Raw genomic sequence first — 17,937 nt, forward strand, 5'->3', positions numbered from 1 at the left:
TCTACAGCTTTATTCTTTCTAGATAGACAGATATTATTGATCCCAAAGGAAATTACAGTGCCACAGTAGCATTACAAGTGCACAGATATACAAATATTAGAAGAGAAGTAAGAAAGAATAAAAAAAGTAAAGTTACCTCAAACAGTCTAACAGGAGCAGGTCATCACTTCCCTGGCTATAGGTTGACACATTCTCGAGCCAAAGTAGTCTCTACCAAAGTGTCTGACACCTCCCTATACTATATTCCATTGGCCACTTCTTTGTCCGTTCTTCCTCTGTAAATCCCTGCAGCATCTGGTGACCCTGTAATCTCTGTTTTGGAGGCTGATGTTGAAAATCTTTCAAGAGGGTGAACCCTCACAAGTCATCAGGCCCTGTTGGTGTAGCTGGTAGGTCCCTGCCTAAACAAGGATCTGGACCTACAGCAAATACACTATCACTTGCTATCCATTTGGCCATGGATCACCTGGACAATAGCATTACCTATGTACAGCTACTGTTTATACATTACAGCTCAGTGTTCAACACAATCATGCACTCAGTACTTAATCAACAACCTTCAAAACCTGTGCCTCTGTATCTCCCTCTGCAACTGCATTCTTCACTTCCTCACTCATCAGGTGACCAGTCAGTGCGGATTGAAAGTAACATCTTCTCCTCACCGACAATCAACACTGGTGCATCTCAAAGATGTGTGCTTCACCCACTGCTTTTCTCTCTCTACACTCATTACTGTGCGGCTAGGCACAGCTCAAACACCATCTATAAATTTGCCGATGACACAGCTTTTGTTGGCAGTTTCTCAAATGGTGATGAGGAGGCATACATGATCAGCTGGTTGAGTGGTGTTGCAACAACAACCTTGCAATCAATGTCAGTAAGACTAAGGAATTGATTGAGGACTACAGTAAGTGAAGTTGAGGGATCACACACCAGTTGTCATCAAGGGATCAGCAGGGGAAAGGGTGAATATTTTCAAGCTCCTAGGTGTCAACATCTCTGAAGATCTATCCTGGGCCCAACATATTGATGTAATTACAAAGAAGACACAAAAGTGGCTGTATTTCATTATGAGTTTGAGGAGATTTGATATATCACCAAATACACTAGCAAATTTCTACAAGTGTTCCATTGACAGCATTCAAACTGGTTGCATCACCACCAGTATGGAGGGGCACAGGATCTGAAAAATCTGCAGAAAGTTATAAACTCAGGCAGCTATATCATGAACACTTGCCTCCCCAGCTTCAAGCCATAATCAAAAAGGCGGCATCCAAATTAACGACCCACGTCACCCAGGTCATGCCCTCTTCTCATTGCTACCATCAAGGAGGAGGTAATGCTTTAGGGAAAAGTTTCTTCCCCTCCAACATCAGATTTCAGAATAGATAATGAACCCATGTACACTGCCTCACAATTTTTTTCATTTTTTGCTCTGTTTTTCCATTATTTTATATATATTTCTTACTGCAATTCATAGACGTGTTTTATTATTATGTATTGCAGCTTACTACTGCTCCAAAATATTGAATTTCATGACATATACCAGTGATATTAAACCTGATTCTAATTCTGATTCTCCTAATCTGTCTAAGTGCCTAGGGCCGGATAGGATATACCCCAGGTTACTATGGCAAGTGAAGGAAGAGACTGCTGCACCTTTGCATCCTCACTGGCCAAAGGGGTAGTTATGTAAGATTGGATGGTAGCAAATATTATTCCCTTGTGTAGTGTTTACTTGAAATCAAAGCAAAACCACTCAGAGACTAAGCATGGGGTTTGAGACTATATAATGTGCTCCAAAATAACAAAGTTCCAAAGTTCAAAGTTCAAAAGAGTATGTTTGATCCTTTATTAAGAAGTCAGCAAAGATGAACAATCTTGAAATGATAAAAAAACTTCTGAAACTAAAACTAGTGATATAACCATACAGGTGGTCTAAACATTAGCATTAGTGATCTTAGCATATTTATGTATATTTAAATGGTCAATGAAAAAAAATCACACAGCTGCCTCCTTGCTCTACCTAGACTAAACTGAACATAGGCAAAGCGTGAGTATGTAACTATACTCATTCTCTTCTACCACACCCAATGCACATAACAGATTACCCATAATAAATAACAAACACAAAATACAATATAGAGAGACAAAAATCAATTCATAGTGTTACATTTTGTTCGAGAAAGGTAATAGGGATAATTCTGGAAATTATAGACCTGTGAATCTTAACTCATGATGGTGGGCAAACTATTGGAAAAGACTCTTAAAGAAAGGATTTACAAGCATAGTCTGACTAGGGACAGTCAGTATAGCTTAATGAGGGAAAGACCATGCCTCACAAGCCCGATTGCATTCTTTGAGGACATGAAATACAAATTGATTTGTGGTGGATGCAGTGATTATGGTTTTTAGTAAGGCATTTAACAATATTCCCCATGATAGACTCATTCAGAAAGTCAGGGTGCATGGTAACTTGGCTGTATGGATTCAGAATTGCCTTGCCCACAGAAGATGGAATGTATTTTGTCCGCGATTCTGTGACCAGTGGTGTTCCGCAGGAATCTTTTTGAGGATCCCGGCTCTTAGTGATTTATATAAATGTGTTGTAATGTAAGTATTATTAAAAGTAAGTTAATACTGATCGGGAAGCTGTGGTAGCAAGAGGCAGGATCCGGGGTTGGCGGGGTTTTTACTTCCGCTCTTTTTACTCCCAGTATGCTTTGTATATAGTTCCTCCACCCACGCCACACGAGGTACCTGGAAGCCTCTGTATTGTAAATATCATTTGCCGTCCCAGATAAAGATGCTCTTTTGGCCACCAAGTTGTCGAGTGGTCTTTTTGTAAAGTAAAAGTTACCACAAAATGACAAATAAATGGAAGGGTGCGTCAGTAAGTTTGCAGATGACATGAAGATTGGTGGTGTTGTGGATAGTGTAGAAGTTTGTCATAGGTTACAATAGGACATTGATTGGATGCAGAATTGGCCTCAGAAGTAGCAGATACGTAGAGTTTTACCCTTTAGAAGGTTGAACATAAAGGCAGCGTACAAGGTTAAGGGCAGCATTCTTAGCTGTGTGGAGGAACAGAGGGATCTTGGAGTCCATGTCCACAGATACTTCAAGATTGCCACAGATGTTGATAGGGTGGTTAAGAAGGTGTTTGGCCTTCAGCAGTCGAGGAACTGAGTTTAAGAGCCATGAGGTAATTTGCAGCTCTACAAAACTCTGGTTTGACCACACTTGAAGTATTGAGTTCAGTCTGGTCACCTCATTACAGGAAGGACATGGACACTTCAGAGTGGGTGCAGAGAAGATTTATCAGGATGCTACCTTGATTAGAGAACGAGTCTTATAAGGAACGTTTGAGTGTGCTACAGCTTTTCTCTTTGGAGAGAAGGAGGAGGAGAGATGACTTGATAGAGGTGTATAGATGATAAGAGGAAACGATAGAATGGAGAGCCAGCGCCTTTTATCCAGAAATGGCTAATATAAGACGGCATAATTTTAAGGTGCTTGGCGGAATGTATAGGGGGTGTGACAGAGGTAGGTGTTTTTACACCAGGGTGGTGGTCATGGAACACCCTACTGGGTTGGTGGTAGCAGCAGGTACATTAGGGACATTAAACAGAAATGGATCAAAGAAAAATGAAAAGCTATGCAGAAGGGAAGGGTTAGATTGATCTTGGAGCAGGCTAAAAGGTCAGCACAATATTGTAGGCTGAGAAGCCTGTCCCATACTGTTCTGTATTCTATGTTTTAATACTAATTAAACAAATTATTTTGTTAATATTATGTTGCTTAATGTGAAATCTTGCTGTGTGTAAACAGACCCTTCATTTCCAATATTAGTGAATGGGTGTAAGTCACCAACAAATACAGAAATGTAAACTATGACAAATAAACTGAAGTGCTTCCTTCAGATAACATACAGCGGCAGATGGAATACAATGTAAGGAAGTGTATGGTCATACATTTTGGAAGAAGAAATGAAAGCATAGACTGTTTTCCAAACAGGGAATGGATTCACAAATTGGAGGAGCAAAGGAAATTGGGAGTCCTCATGCAGGTTTCCCTAAAGGTTAACTTACAAGTTGAGACAGTAGTAAGGAAGGCAAATGCAACATTAGCATTCATTTCCCAAGAACTACAATATAAAAGCAAGGATGTAATGCTGAGGCTTTATAAGGCAATGGTCAAGTACATTTGAGGTACTGTGAGCAGTTTTAGGCTCCATTTCTAAGAAAGGGTGTGCCAGGATTGGAGAAGATCCAAAGAAATTTTGCAAGACTGATCCCAGAATTGAAAGGATTAACATGTGAGGTGCGTTTGAAGGTTCTGTGCTGGTGCTTACTGGAGTTTAGAAGAATGAGGGGAAATATTTGAAACCTATCAAATATTGAAAGGCCTAGATAGAGTGAACATGGGAAGAGTGTTCCAGAGAGTGAAACTAGAAAGCACAGCCTTAGAATAGAAGGATGCCCCTTTCGAACAGGGATGAGGAGGAATTTCTTTCACCAAAGGGTAGTGAATCTGTGGAACCAATTGCCACATGATTGAATGGCACAGCAGATTCAATGGGCTGAATGACCTAATTCTTATCGATTTCTGTTGAAGAGCTTCTAGGGCAATCTTTGACAATACCAACCCTATTTATGCCTGATAATGCTGGTGCATATCAGGGCCATATCTAGAGGAGGAATGATATAGTACTGAACATTACCTGCTGTCTTGAGGACTCCCTGATTTCTCACAAGGTCAGCAATGGAGGGGCACAAGTCAGGATTATAATGGAATAGTCTCCACTTACTTGGATGAACACAGATGAAACAACAATTGGAGTAGTTCAACTAAATTTAGGAACAAACAGTTATCTTGGTTGGTATTCCACCCACCAGAATAAAATGAATTGTCCCACCACCACAGTGAGACAATGAGCAAGTTGTGAGGACATAAAATGACAGCAAAGGGATAGGCTAATTGAATGAGACAGAAGTTGTCAGATAGAGTACAATTTGCCACTTTAAGAGGAAGAATGGGAAACAATTAAGTGGAATGAGACTGCAAAGCATTGCTATACAAAAGGATCTGGAGATCCTAGTACATGAAACACAGGAAGTTAGTATTCAGGTACAGCATGGCATGAAGAAGGTAATAAATTGTTGGCCTTTGTGGAATATAAAATGGAATATTTTAAATGCGCTTTTACAGGGCACTGGTAGTGAAACTGCACTTGGAGTCCTGCATACCATTTTAGACCACAACAGCAGAATTTGGACATTCGGCCCATCAAGGGAAAAGGCATTTCTAGATTGGGTGTAATGTAATGAATCTGATTTGATTAAGAAGTCTATGGTGAAGGAACCCTGAGGAGACAGTAATCACAATATGATAGAATTCACCCTGCAGCTTGAGAGAGAGAAGCTAAAATCAGATGCATCAGTATATAAAGGGAATTGCCAATCCGATCTACATGCTTAATGTTCACTTGGTTAATTCTTAGAATGTTTGGATTGACGTTTGAAGAAACTATGAGCAGATTGGGTCTATACTCTTGGAACTTGGGAAAATAAGCAGTGATCTTACAGAAAGTTAAAATTCTTAAGGGGACGAGGGGTAGATATTGAGATGATTTCCCCCCCCCCCCCCCACCCTCAATGGAGTTATCTGGTGGTCACAGGTTTAAAATAAGAAATCTCCTATTTCAGAAAATCTTTGAAAGTCTGTCCCAGAGTATGGGAACCAAAAGAGCAGTGCAGAGACCTGAAAGTACGTGCCCTGGTAGATAAGTTGGTTATGAAGGCACATGGGATACTTGCTTTTATTAGACAGGGTACCGAGTACATGAACAGGGTTACTTCAGAGTGCAAATCGTTTCACCACATTATAGGCTGTGAACAGAAAAGTGGAATCGAGGCCAAGACAGGTCAGTCACATCACTTGAAGCAGCAGGTTCATGGAGCCGACTGGCCTACTCCTACTTCTCGTGTACTGTATTATGGTTGTACTACCTACCAAATACAACGCCGAAATTGTTGCACCCCTCTAGTAGCCTGGGAGGCGTATCTTGCAGAGAGGAGGACAGTCGGACTAGCGAATTTCGCCAACAGGCTCCCTCTCCAAATCGGGCACCATCTTGATCGAATTCCTTTCTCGTCGCTGGATCCAAGTCCCGGAATTCCCTTCCCAACAGCACAGGGACTGAAGCAGACGGCTGCTGAGAAGGGCGAAGATTCACCAGGCTTGTCACCACCGGCCTCCCTACCTATAGGACGCGTATCAAACGTCAAAATCCTGTCAGACGAAAGTTCCTCCACTCAGAGCATTTAAAAAAAAGTCATACCAGAGATTTTCTCCAGCAGACATTTCCATGTTTAAAGCCCGTGGCGTCCATTCCTTACGCTGAATATTTGACGCTCGGCGGGTTGCTAGGCGGGCTCGGATATCACACTGCGATTGGCTGGTGCTGAGCTCCAATGGGATGGCTGGGTGTTGGGAGGTGCGGATGTCCGTGCTTTGCTTGGATGGAACGATGGCGGCTGCTACGGCAGGTAGGGGCTGCTGCCGGTGGTAGGGGTCGGGTCGGGTTGGGTCGGGGGTGGAGGTGGTGGTATCGTCAACGGACTCCACCTCACCTCGAGTGCCTCAGAGCTTGGGAATTGATCCGAGGGCGCGGGGGTGTCGCGCTCTTCCCTTCGGGTGCCGTTTGACCGCACGGTGCTTTGGGCTGAATTGAATGCAGGCGGTGATGTCGGGATGGGGCGAGCCAAGGGCAGGGGCAGGGGCAGGGGCAGCGGGGCAGGAACAGGAGCTGGGCCGGTGCCGGGCCCGTGGGAGGGGGACCGACGGTCAGTGCGATCTGATAGAGGCCGAAGGTCGTCTAATCCGGCCACACACTGTTCATTCTCACAACATCCGCTGAGCTGCAATGTGCAGGCTTGCCTACTTGAATAAGACTGAGGCCTTTTCTTCTCTATTCTAATCGAAGTTAAATCCACTTTATGTAATCCCAAATGAGACCATTTTCCACCTGCATTGGCGATTGTTTGTGGATTTTTGACAGTCCCCTAACTGAATCAGATAAGACATTATGGACTTGGAAATGACCATGATAATGTCCCACAAGTACATAGGGCACAAAAATCAAGATAACATTTGAAAGGGCATAGGAGCTGGGGCTGGAAGTTGCTTCACCAAGAACTGGCATGATGTACCTTCTGTGATATGTTGAAAAATAATACATTTAAAATGCTTTACTTGGAGTAAGAAATGCTGCTCTTACCATTATTTATTTATAACCATCATAGCTAATTTCTCTCTTGTGCTGATCCTGAATTGTTTTTAATAAGTTGCTTGGTTTTCTGAATAGAATTACTCACTGAGGATAGCAGCTACCATTGTGGTAGAGTTAATTCTGCACTATGAGCAATGTGACATGAAATCACAAAAGTATGAAAGAAATCCAACTCAGGTCATTTATTCATTATGTTCTTGAATGAAAGCACGGAAATCATATATATAATTCATATCTAACCTATTAAAAACTTGGGAAGGTACAACTCTTCTGTACAGATGATGGACATTTTGTCTTTTCTGGTTGCTTGAACTTTGAGGTAGATTGCTTTAAACTTTCTGACTTTTATTGTGTAGAAGAACACAGATCAATGTAAAATTGAGACCCAGTCCAGCAACTATTGCTTCTCTTGGTTTTAGGTAGAATGTCTCTAAAGCTTGGAATTTGTAAACCTTTTGGCTAGATCTTCACAACATACTAACGGCCAGTTACACAGCTGGCACTTAGGGGAGAAATGAAGGTCCGCCATTTCTGGCAGTGTTAAGGATTTCCTTCATCATGTCAGTAGCTTTCTCTCTCTTTTCACTACTGGCAGTCATGCAAATCCTGGATGAAGCTTCAGGAATACCAACACACTCAGGTGTAGATGGATTCTTCATTGCTGTTATTGTAACAATTTTGTTTTACCATTCAGTGTTGTTAGCCCTGATCTGAAACACTCTTAGGACCAGTGGACCACTCTTAGTCTGGCCTCTCTCTTTTGACCTGTTTGGCATGGGTGACCCTACCATGAGCCAAAGCGTAAAGCCCTGACTCCAGCCAGCATAGCTTTCTGGGTCATTCAGACGCACAAGCCTCCAAACCACAGCAAGCTTGTTCTTGAGAAATACAGGAGACATTTTATACTTACGGTTTTATACATTAGGGCTGAGAAGGAAAATGGATCAGTCATGATGAAATGGCAGAGCAGACATGATGGGCCAAATGGCCTAATGCTGCTCCAATATCTCATGGTCTAAATTTTTCAATGTATCCTTTTTTTCAATGCTTATTATTGCATATAACTTTATTGGCTCCTATACTTTATAAAGAGTATGGGTGTCTTTTTCAATTGACAAGGTGTATTAAGGCAAAACTTGACAATCTTCATAGCAAAATGTTTTTCATCACTGAATGATGTAAACTACTGATTAAAACTTTGGCATGTTTAACTTAAAATGTTTTCAAAGTGATACGACATCTGTGAAAAAAGGGAGGGGGCACATTTCAAGACCCAAAGGGGAGTATTGAAAATTCTTTGGATGTTAACACAATTTTCACTTTAATAGTCAAATATCAGTATTTTATAATTCATAATTTTTTTTAAGGACCTGGTTGTTTCTGGTAAATGAGCATTCATTGCGTTTCACTAACTGCTGCTGTAAAGGTGGTGCTGAGTTGCTTTTTAGAATTTTCTGTTCGGTGAAGATTCAACCACAGTGTTGGCAGCTTATTCCAAAATTTATATACAGTGACAGTGAAAAAATGGCACTATATTTCCAAATGACATGTTATTTGGTGGGAAACCTTGTGTTTTCTTTGTGTGTCTAAGCCTGTGCTCCTTGATGTCGGAGGTCACAGGTTGGGAGGTGCTGTAGATCAAAAGTAAATTTCTTATCAAAATGCATATATATATCACCATGTACAATCCTGAGATTCATTTTCTTGCAGGTATACTCAATAAATCCATAATAGATCCATAATGAATATCTGCACCAATTTGGGCGTTCAACCAGCATGCAAAAGATCACAAACTGAAAATATAAAAAGAAAGAAACAATAATAAATAAATAAACAACAAGTATTGAGAATGTGAGATAAAGAGTCCTTGTAATTGAGTCCATAGGTTGTGGGAGTATTTCAGTAACAGGGCAAGTGAAGTTATGCCCTCTGACCCAAGAGCCTGATGTTTAAGGGAAAATAACTGTTCCTGAGAGTGCTGGTGTGAGTCCTGAAGCTTTTATACCTTTTGATGGGAACAGCGAGAAGAGAGCATGTCCTGGGTGGTGAGGGTCCCTGATGATGGATGCTGTCTTCCTGCAACAACGTTTCAGTGGTGGGGAGGGCTTTACCATGATGGACTGGGTCGTATCCACCACTTTTTGTAGGATTTTCCATTCAGGGGCATTGGTATTTCCATACCAGTCAATATAATCTCCACTACACGTCTATAGAAGTTTGTCAAAATTTTAGATGACATGCAGAATCTTCGTAAACTCCTATGATGTTGCCTTGCAACCACTGTGTGTTGGTGGAAGAAATTAATGTTTTGGATCTGGGCTACAAAAGCAGGTATTCTGTCCTGGATGGTTTCAAGGTTCTAGAGAGCTGCTGGATCTGAGCTCAAACAGGGAGTTGGGGCGAATTCCAATGCAATCCTGACTTAGAAACATAGAAAACCTACAGCACAATACAGGCCTGAACATGTCCTTACCTTGGAAATTACCTAGGGTTACCCATAGCCCTCTATTTTTCTAAGCTCCAGGAGTTTCTTAAAAGATCCTATTGTATCCTCCTCCACCACCATCACCGGCAGCCCATTCCATGCACTCACCACTCTCTGCATAAAAAAAAACTTACCCCTGACATCTCCTGCTTCCAAGCACCTTAAACCTGTGTCCTCTGGTGATAGCCATTTCAGCCCTGGGAAATCGTCTCTGACTATCCACACGATCAATGCCTCTCATCATCTTATACACCTTCATGAGGTCACCTCTCATCCTCCGTTGCTCCAAGGAAAAAAAAGCCGGGTTCACTCAACCTATTCTCGTAAGGCATGCCCCCCAATCCAGGCAACATCCTTATAAATCTCTTCTGCACCCTTATCTATGGTTTCCACATCCTTCCTTTAGTGAGGTGACCTGTGCCTTGTAGATACCTACTGGAACAATTCTGGGGTATCAGAAGGTGAATCAGTGGCTATAGGATACCTAGCCTCTTATCTGCTTTCATATCCACTAGTGTTGCTGGTACAGTTGAGTTTCTTTCAGTACTGACACCCCCACTTCCTCCCAAGATGATGGTGAGCGATACTCGAGTGGTAATACCATTGAACGCTGGGGTCAGCGTTTGACTCTGAAGATTAAAAAAGGTTTAGTTAAAGTAGATAAACCTTTTCCTTGATTGAAGAGTTAAGATCAAGGGGATGTGGAGGCACAATAAAAAGAAAATTTATTTGACACAATGCATTGTCTTTAAGTCCAGTACTGGTTTAGTTATGCCTTTCAAAAAGGAACTGGAGAAATTGAAAATCTGAGTGTTTTTAGAGAACAGAAGCACAAGACTAATGCACTAGATTTCAAACAGATTGTTATGGGTATTGTGTGTGTCAGAGGAGGAAGTATAGTAGATTCCATTTAATTGGGCCATCAGTTAATTATGACAGCCACTTATTTGGGACAACTCATAAAAAAACAGCTAATCAAGTAAACTGCTGAGAATCCCTTTGTTTATTTGGGACACTGTTGCTTTATTGGGACAGGAGACTATGACTAAACAGTTTCTAACTAGCATCATTCACATGCATTTCTGTGTTCATTAAGCACTAGGCGAACAGATTTTAAACAGCGTCAGTTGCATGAGTTTGTGTTCAAAAGCAATGAGTTTTGTCAGTAATAATTGGCAAGAAATAAGAAGTAAGACAATTCAGAATTGTTTTCCTCACTGCGGTTTCAATCCTTCAGGCTGGAGATGCCAGAAATAGCCAGGAGTGGAAATGGAATTATTTAATTACTTCAACAAGTTAGGAACTACGAAGGATTTGAAAGTATCAGCAATCAGCTTGAATGTTACAATGAAAATGAAGATTTGGAGGACGCAGTGGTTGAAAACATTGTATGAAGGCAGTCCATTATCTGCACTTGGTGGCTACGCTGATTTTGTACATTTACAGTCAATTAAAAGAGCATGACAGTGTACACTGAATGAATTCCTCCATCAATCACTAATGCACAATTTTATAGTACCATACTAGTATTTGCAGTTTTATAATTTGTTCTGTATTTCATTTAAATGCATAATTTGTTACTCAGTCAAATGGTAGTTTTGTAGCGGTGTGCTACATGCAGCGCTAAAATTATGACACGGAGTCAGTAACTGCAGTCGAAGGAAAAAAACTTTATTCGAAATCCTCAGCCTCACTTTTAAGCCTCCCTCAACCTGCCCCCCCCCCCCCCCCGTGGCGCAGAGGCTCCAAAGCTCTGTGCTCGCAAATCCCCGTAGGCTATCTAATTGTGAGCCGGTTCAGATGTGCCAGGAAATGGGTCGCCACATAACCCCCGCCCAGAACCGGCGATACACCCCCCGGAACCTGCTTGGGAGGTCGGCCTCTGCGCCGAGGTGCCGGAAACTCGGCCGGTTGCGCCAGGTCCGCATGGGCCGGTTTGAGGCGGTCCACCGTGAAAACCTCCTCTTTCCCCCCCAACGTCCAGCACGAACGTGGACCCGTTGTTCCAGAGCACCATAAACGGCCCCTCGTATGGCTGCTGCAGCGGTGGCCGATGCCCGCCCCTTCGTACAAACACAAACTTACAGTTCTGCAGATCTTTGGGTACGCAGGTCGGGTTCCGCCCGTGCTGTGAAGTGGGTATGGGGGCCAGGTTACCGAGCTTCTCGCGTAGACTGCCCAGGACTGCTGCTGGATCTTCCTCTTGCCCCCGTGGGGCTGGTAGGAACTCCCCGGGGATGACCAGGGGCGCGCTGTATACCAACTCGGCCAACGAGGCATGCAGGTCGTCCTTGGGCGCTGTGCGGATGCCGAGTAGGACCCAGGGAAGCTCGTCCGCCCAGTTGGCTCCTCGCAGACGGGCCATGAGGGCCGACTTCAGGTGACAGTGGAAACGCTCCACTAGCCCGTTCGACTGTGGGTGGTAGGCAGTTGTGTGGTGCAGCTGAGTCCCCAAAAGGCTGGCCATAGCTGACCACAGGCTGGAGGTGAACTGGGCGCCTCTGTCGGAGGTAATGTGGGCCGGTACACCAAAGCGAGATATCCAGGTGGTGATCAGGGCTTGGGCGCAAGATTCGGAGGTGGTTTCGGTGAGCAGGACCGCCTCTGGCCATCTTGTGAACCGGTCCACGATAGTCAGGAGGTGACGTGTTCCGCGTGACACTGGCAGGGGGCCCACGATATCCACATGAATGTGGTCGAAACGCCGATGGAATTGCTGCGGTGGGGCTTTGGTGTGCCGCTGCACCTTGGCCATCTGGCAGTGCATGCACGTTTTGGCCCATTCGCTGACCTGTTTGCGGAGTCCGTGCCAAACGAACCTGCTGCAAACCATCCGGACAGTCGTCCGGATGGAGGGATGCGCCGTTATGAATGGAGTCGAAAACACGGTGCCGCCAGGCTGTCGGGACGGCGGGACGGGGCTGGCCGGTGGCGACGTCACAGAGTAGGGTCCTCTCACCCGGGCCTACGGGGAGGTCCTGGAGCTGCAAACCGGAGACTGCGGTTCTGTAACTTGGAATCTCCTCATCTGCCTGCTGTGCCTCTGCCAGTGCCTCAAAGTCTACCCCTTGGGAAAGGGCATGAACGGTAGGGCGAGAGAGCGCATCCGCCACGACATTGTCCTTACCCGCGACGTGCCGGACATCCGTCGTGTATTCAGGACAGGTGGCATTGCTGGCGGAACGACCAGGGGTCGGACGCTTTCGTAAACGCAAAGGTAAGCGGTTTGTGGTCCGTGAACGTGGTGAAGGGCTGACCTTCTAGGAAATACCTGAAATGCCGGATTGCCAGGTAGAGCGCCAACAGTTCCCGGTCGAAAGCACTGTACTTGAGCTCGGGTGGCCGCAGGTGTTTGCTGAAAAACGCCAGGGGTTGCCAGCGACCTGCAATGAGTTACTCCAGCACCCCACACCGACTGCCGTGTTAGATGCATCCACTGTGAGGGCGGTAGGGGTGTCCATTCTGGGATGTACTAGCATTGTGGCTTTTGCCAAAGCTTCCTTCGTTTGAACGAAAGCGGCAGCGGACTCCTCGTCCCAGGTAATGTCCTTGCTCGGACCCGACACCAGGATGAACAGGGGGTGCATGATCCGGGCAGCTGAAGGGAGGAAGCGGTGGTAGAAATTGACCATACCTACGAATTCCTGAAGGCCTTTGATCGTGGTGGGTCAGGGGAAGTGGCGGACCGCATCTACCTTAGCGGGCAGAGGGGTTGCCCCGTCTTTAGTAATCCTGTGGCCCAGGAAGTCAATGGTATCGAGTCCGAACTGGCATTTGGCGGGGTTGATTGTAAGACCGTACTCACTCAGTCAGGTGCAGAGTTGACGGAGGTGGGACAGATGCTCCTGACAACTGCTGCTGGCTATGAGGATATCGTCCAAATAGATGAACGCAAAGTCCAGGTCCCGTCCCACCGCGTCCATTAACCACTGGAACGTCTATGCGGCATTCTTCAGGCCGAACGGCATGCGGAGGAACTCGAAAAGGCCAAACAGGGTGATGAGAGCCGTTTTGGGGATGTCGTCAGGATGCATCGGGATTTGATGGAACCCTCGGACGAGGTCTACCTTGGAGAAGATCCGTGCGCCGTGCAGGTTTGCGGCACAGGGTAGCGGTCCAGTGTGGTAGCCTCGTTCAGCCTGCGGTAGTCGTCGCACGGTCTCCAGCCTCCCGTCGCTTTGGGCACCATGTGCAGGGGGGAGGCCCATGGGCTGTCGGACCGCCGGATGATCCCCAACTCCTCCATCCTCTGAAACTCCTCCTTCGCCAGTCGGAGCTTGTCCAGGGGAAGCCGCCGAGTGCGGGCGTGGAAGGGTGGTCCCTGGGTCGGGATGTGGTGCTGTACGCCATGTCGGGGCATGGCCGCTGTGAACTGCGGTGCCAGAACCGATGGGAAATCCGCCAGGACCCTGGTGAAGTCGTTGTCGGACAGCGTGATGGAGCCGAGGTGAGGGGCTGGCAACTGGGCTGCACCCAGGGAGAACGTCTGAAAGGTCTCGGCGTGTACCAGTCTCTTCCTGGGCAGGTCGACCAGTAGGCTGTGAGCCGGCAAAAAATCCGCACCCAGAAGCGGTTGGGCTAAGGCGGCCAGTGTAAAGTCCCACGTGAACTGGCTGGAGCCGAACTGTAGCTGCACCTGATGGGTGCCATAGGTCCTTACTGTGCTGCCGTTCACGGCCCTCGGGGGGGCCCCAGTGCCCTGCTGCGGGTGTTGTAACTCGTCGGAGGTAAAACGCTGATCTTGGCACCAGTGTCGACCAAAAACCGGCGTCCCGACCTTCTGTCCCACACAATCAGGAGGCTATCCCGATGGCCAGCCGCCGTACCCATCAGCGGCGGCTGGCCCTGGCGTTTCCCGGGAACTTGCAGGACGGGCGACAACGGCGGGCTTCTGCGCCCCACCGTTGGTGGTAGAAGCACCAGTGTTCATTGGGCCGGGGGTTGGCGGGCTCTGCGGCCGGGCCTGGACTGGTTTGCTGCTGGAAGCATGGCTGGGAGATCTGTGCGATGGACGCCCCGCTCACCTTTTTGGCGTTCCACAGCAAGTCCGCCCGGGCTGCCACCCTCCGGGGGTCACTGAAATCCGCGTCGGACAGCAGCAGGCGTATGTCCTCGGGCAGCTGCTCCAGGAATGCCTGCTCAAACATTAGGCAGGGTGTGTGTCCGTCAGCCAGAGACAACATCTCATTCATTAAAGCCGAAGGAGGTCTGTCGCCCAAGCCATCCAGGTGCAGTAAACGGGCAGCCCGCTCGCGCCGTGAGAGTCCGAAAGTCCTGAGGAGCAGGGCTTTGAATTCCGTGTACTTGCCGTCTGCCGGGGGCGACTGTACGAACTCCGCGACCTGGGCCGCTGTGTCCTGGTCGAGGGAGCTCACCACGTAGTAGTAGCGGGTGTCTTCTGAGGTGATCTGGTGAACGTGGAATTGGGCTTCAGCTTGCTGAAACCATAGGTGAGGTCGCTGTGTCCAGAAACCCGGCAATTTCAACAAAACCGCATGAACAGAGGCGGCGTTGGTCATTTCTGGTCCAAAAATCGTTTGGACCGTCGGGGTCACCAATTGTAGCGGTGTGCTACATGCAGCGCTAAAATTACGACACGGAGTCGGTAACTGCAGTCGAAGGAAAAAAACTTTATTCGAAATCCTCAGCCTCACTTTTAAGCCTCCCTCAACCTGCCCCCTGTGGCGCAGAGGCTCCAAAGCTCTGTGCTCGCAAATCCCCGTAGGCTATCTAATTGTGAGCCGGTTCGGATGTGCCAGGAAATGGGTCGCCACAGTTTGCCTTTTTAACTACTTCCATGGAGCTTTGGCTAATTGGGTCAGTTGCTTAATTGAGCCAAAATATATTGATCCCAATGTCTTGCAAATTGCAAATCCATTGTATTTGAATAAATATATTTGAATATAATGGAAATTGTTTCATCAAGCATCCTAGTAATGTAAAAGCAAAACAAATAGATTTGTAATGAGAAATAAAAAGGAGAAAAGAAAATTTGAAACAATTGTAGAAGTATTTAAAAATTATATTGGATATTTTGACTACTGAGTGCTTGTTAGTAGAATTATATGGACCATTCTACACCACTAAATCGTCTATCAAAATCATCCTAACAGTTTGCACATTTCTCTGTTTTATTTTCTGTTGACTATGAAGTGCATAAGCAGTCCACTAGAGCCAGCAGTTTAATGTAAATGCAGTTGATTCTAGTTATTTGGGCCATTGGTTGATCGGGGTGGACGCTTATTAGGGACAACTCTTAAAGAACAAAAACTAACCAAGAAAACTTCAGAATTCCCTTGGTTTATTTGGGACACTGCTGCTTAATTGAGGCAGGAGACTGTTTCAGAACAGGTTCTAACTAGCATCAGTTGTGCGCACTTGTGTAGCCGTTAGATCAGGCATGGGCAAACTACGGCCCGCGGGCCATATGCGGCCCGTTAAGCTTTTTAATCCGTCCTGCAGAACTTGATGAAATTATATTAATAAACCTTGTTAACGTTTTTTCCCCGCAATTCTGGCGTTTTCCCAATAGATGACGCACTCTATATACATTTGTGGCGACCCATTTCCTGGCACATCCGAACTGGCTCACAATTAGCCAGCGTTCCGGCTAAGGGAGATAGCCTGTGGGGATTTGCGAGCACAGAGCTTTGGAGCCTCTGCGCAGGAGGGCAGGTTGAAGGAGGCTTAAAAGTGATGCTGGGGATTTCGAATAAAGTTTTTTTCTTCGACTGCAGTTACCGACTCCGTGTCGTAATTTTAGCGCTGCATGTAGCACACTGCTACACATTGACCTTTGTTGAGGTGCAGCGTATTACTCCACATTTGTGCTTTACTCTTTGTTCGGCTTGACCTATAAAGCCAGCCACAGATCCAAGTTAACTGATCAACACCTCAGATCCATCCTGAGAATCGCCACAACAAAACTAAATCCAGACTTTGATGCGCTGGCTAAAAAGGGAGACCAACAACACTGTTCCCACTGAAATTAAAAATAAGTTTCTTCGTTGTGTTATGTAAAAAATGCATTTGAAAATATTTTTTTCAATAAGCCTTACATGTTACATGTCATTTCTGTTAAGTGATGGACATGAATAGTGCGCAGGTGCAAGTACGTTCTCAAAATAAAAAAAATGCGCTCCAGATCAAATAACGGGCTCCGCATAATGACACTGTTCTGTCATTGTGCGGGTCGTTGTTGAGTTTTGGCACAGGGGACAATTGAATAAGAAGGAGCAGGACAAGTAGACCTGCATTTCCTACCGTTTTTGAAATAAAGACAGTCAGGAGGAGAGTGATGATGATAATATCTTGAAGGATAACAGAATTTTCAGTGCTTTAAAATAATAACTGTTACTATTAAAAAAAGCTGTATTTTATTCATTTAACTTTCAGTGTTTTAAAAGTCATTTCAATAAATAGCTAAATACCATGGGACTTCAAAGACAGATATTTTGTTGTAATGCATTTGTTCATTTTCAATTGAAATTAAAGCACATGTTTTCTACATATCCCATGATATTTTATTTTCTCTTATGAGGTGTATTACCAAAATACTCCGTCCATCTGCTCCTGGTCCGGCCCCCCTGTCAAATTTTAGAACCCTTTGTGGCCCTCAAGTCAAAAAGTTTGCCCACCCCTGCGTTAGATGCTACACTGTGCTTAGGGCGATCAGTTTTAAACAGTATCAGTTGTGTTTGCATTCAAAGCAGTGATTTTTGTCAGTGACATTTGGGAGGAATAAGTAGTAAGACAATTCAGAATTGTTTTCCTCACTGTAGTTTCAAGCATTCAGGTTTGAATTTGCCAGAAATGGCTAGAACTGAAAGTGAAATGTTTTCATTACTTTAAGTTAAGAACTTCAAAGAATTTGAAGGTATTAGCAATCATCTTAAATGTTATAATGAAAATGAAGATTTGGAGGATAACATTGTATGAAGGCATGCAATTACCTACACTGGATGTCCACACTAATTTTGTTCATTGTGTATAGTGGATAAATTCCTCTGTCCATAACTATTAGGAACTAATACAGTTTTATAGTACTGTAGTACTATTGTTAGTGTCTAATTTGTTCTGTTTCATTTAAATATATAATTTATTAACCAGTATGTGTTAATATACTTGGGCTAATTGGGGCAGCCACTTGATTGGGCCA

At 45.1% G+C, this 17,937-nt stretch overlaps 2 protein-coding genes across 2 annotated transcripts in view; one reads left to right on the forward strand and one right to left on the reverse strand.

Moving 5' to 3' along the window:
• Positions 1-6,425, reverse strand: part of LOC132378811 (solute carrier family 25 member 44-like) — a 37,888-nt gene extending 31,463 nt beyond the window's left edge. Inside the window, exons 1-2 of the mRNA XM_059946031.1 lie at positions 6,344-6,425; positions 6,016-6,265 (exon numbers count right to left, since the gene is read on the reverse strand). The gene's annotated coding sequence lies outside the window, so the exon portion shown is untranslated. The remainder of the gene's footprint in view (positions 1-6,015; positions 6,266-6,343) is intronic.
• Positions 6,426-6,465: 40 nt separating this feature from the next.
• The window catches only part of ireb2 (iron-responsive element binding protein 2), an 83,570-nt gene continuing 72,098 nt past the window's right edge, over positions 6,466-17,937 (forward strand). Inside the window, exon 1 of the mRNA XM_059946030.1 lies at positions 6,466-6,551. Within this exon, the coding sequence (XP_059802013.1) occupies positions 6,482-6,551 (70 nt within the window). The 5' untranslated portion in view covers positions 6,466-6,481. The remainder of the gene's footprint in view (positions 6,552-17,937) is intronic.

This window comes from Hypanus sabinus, chromosome 21 (genome assembly GCF_030144855.1).
Source record: "Hypanus sabinus isolate sHypSab1 chromosome 21, sHypSab1.hap1, whole genome shotgun sequence".
Lineage (NCBI taxonomy): Eukaryota > Metazoa > Chordata > Chondrichthyes > Myliobatiformes > Dasyatidae > Hypanus > Hypanus sabinus.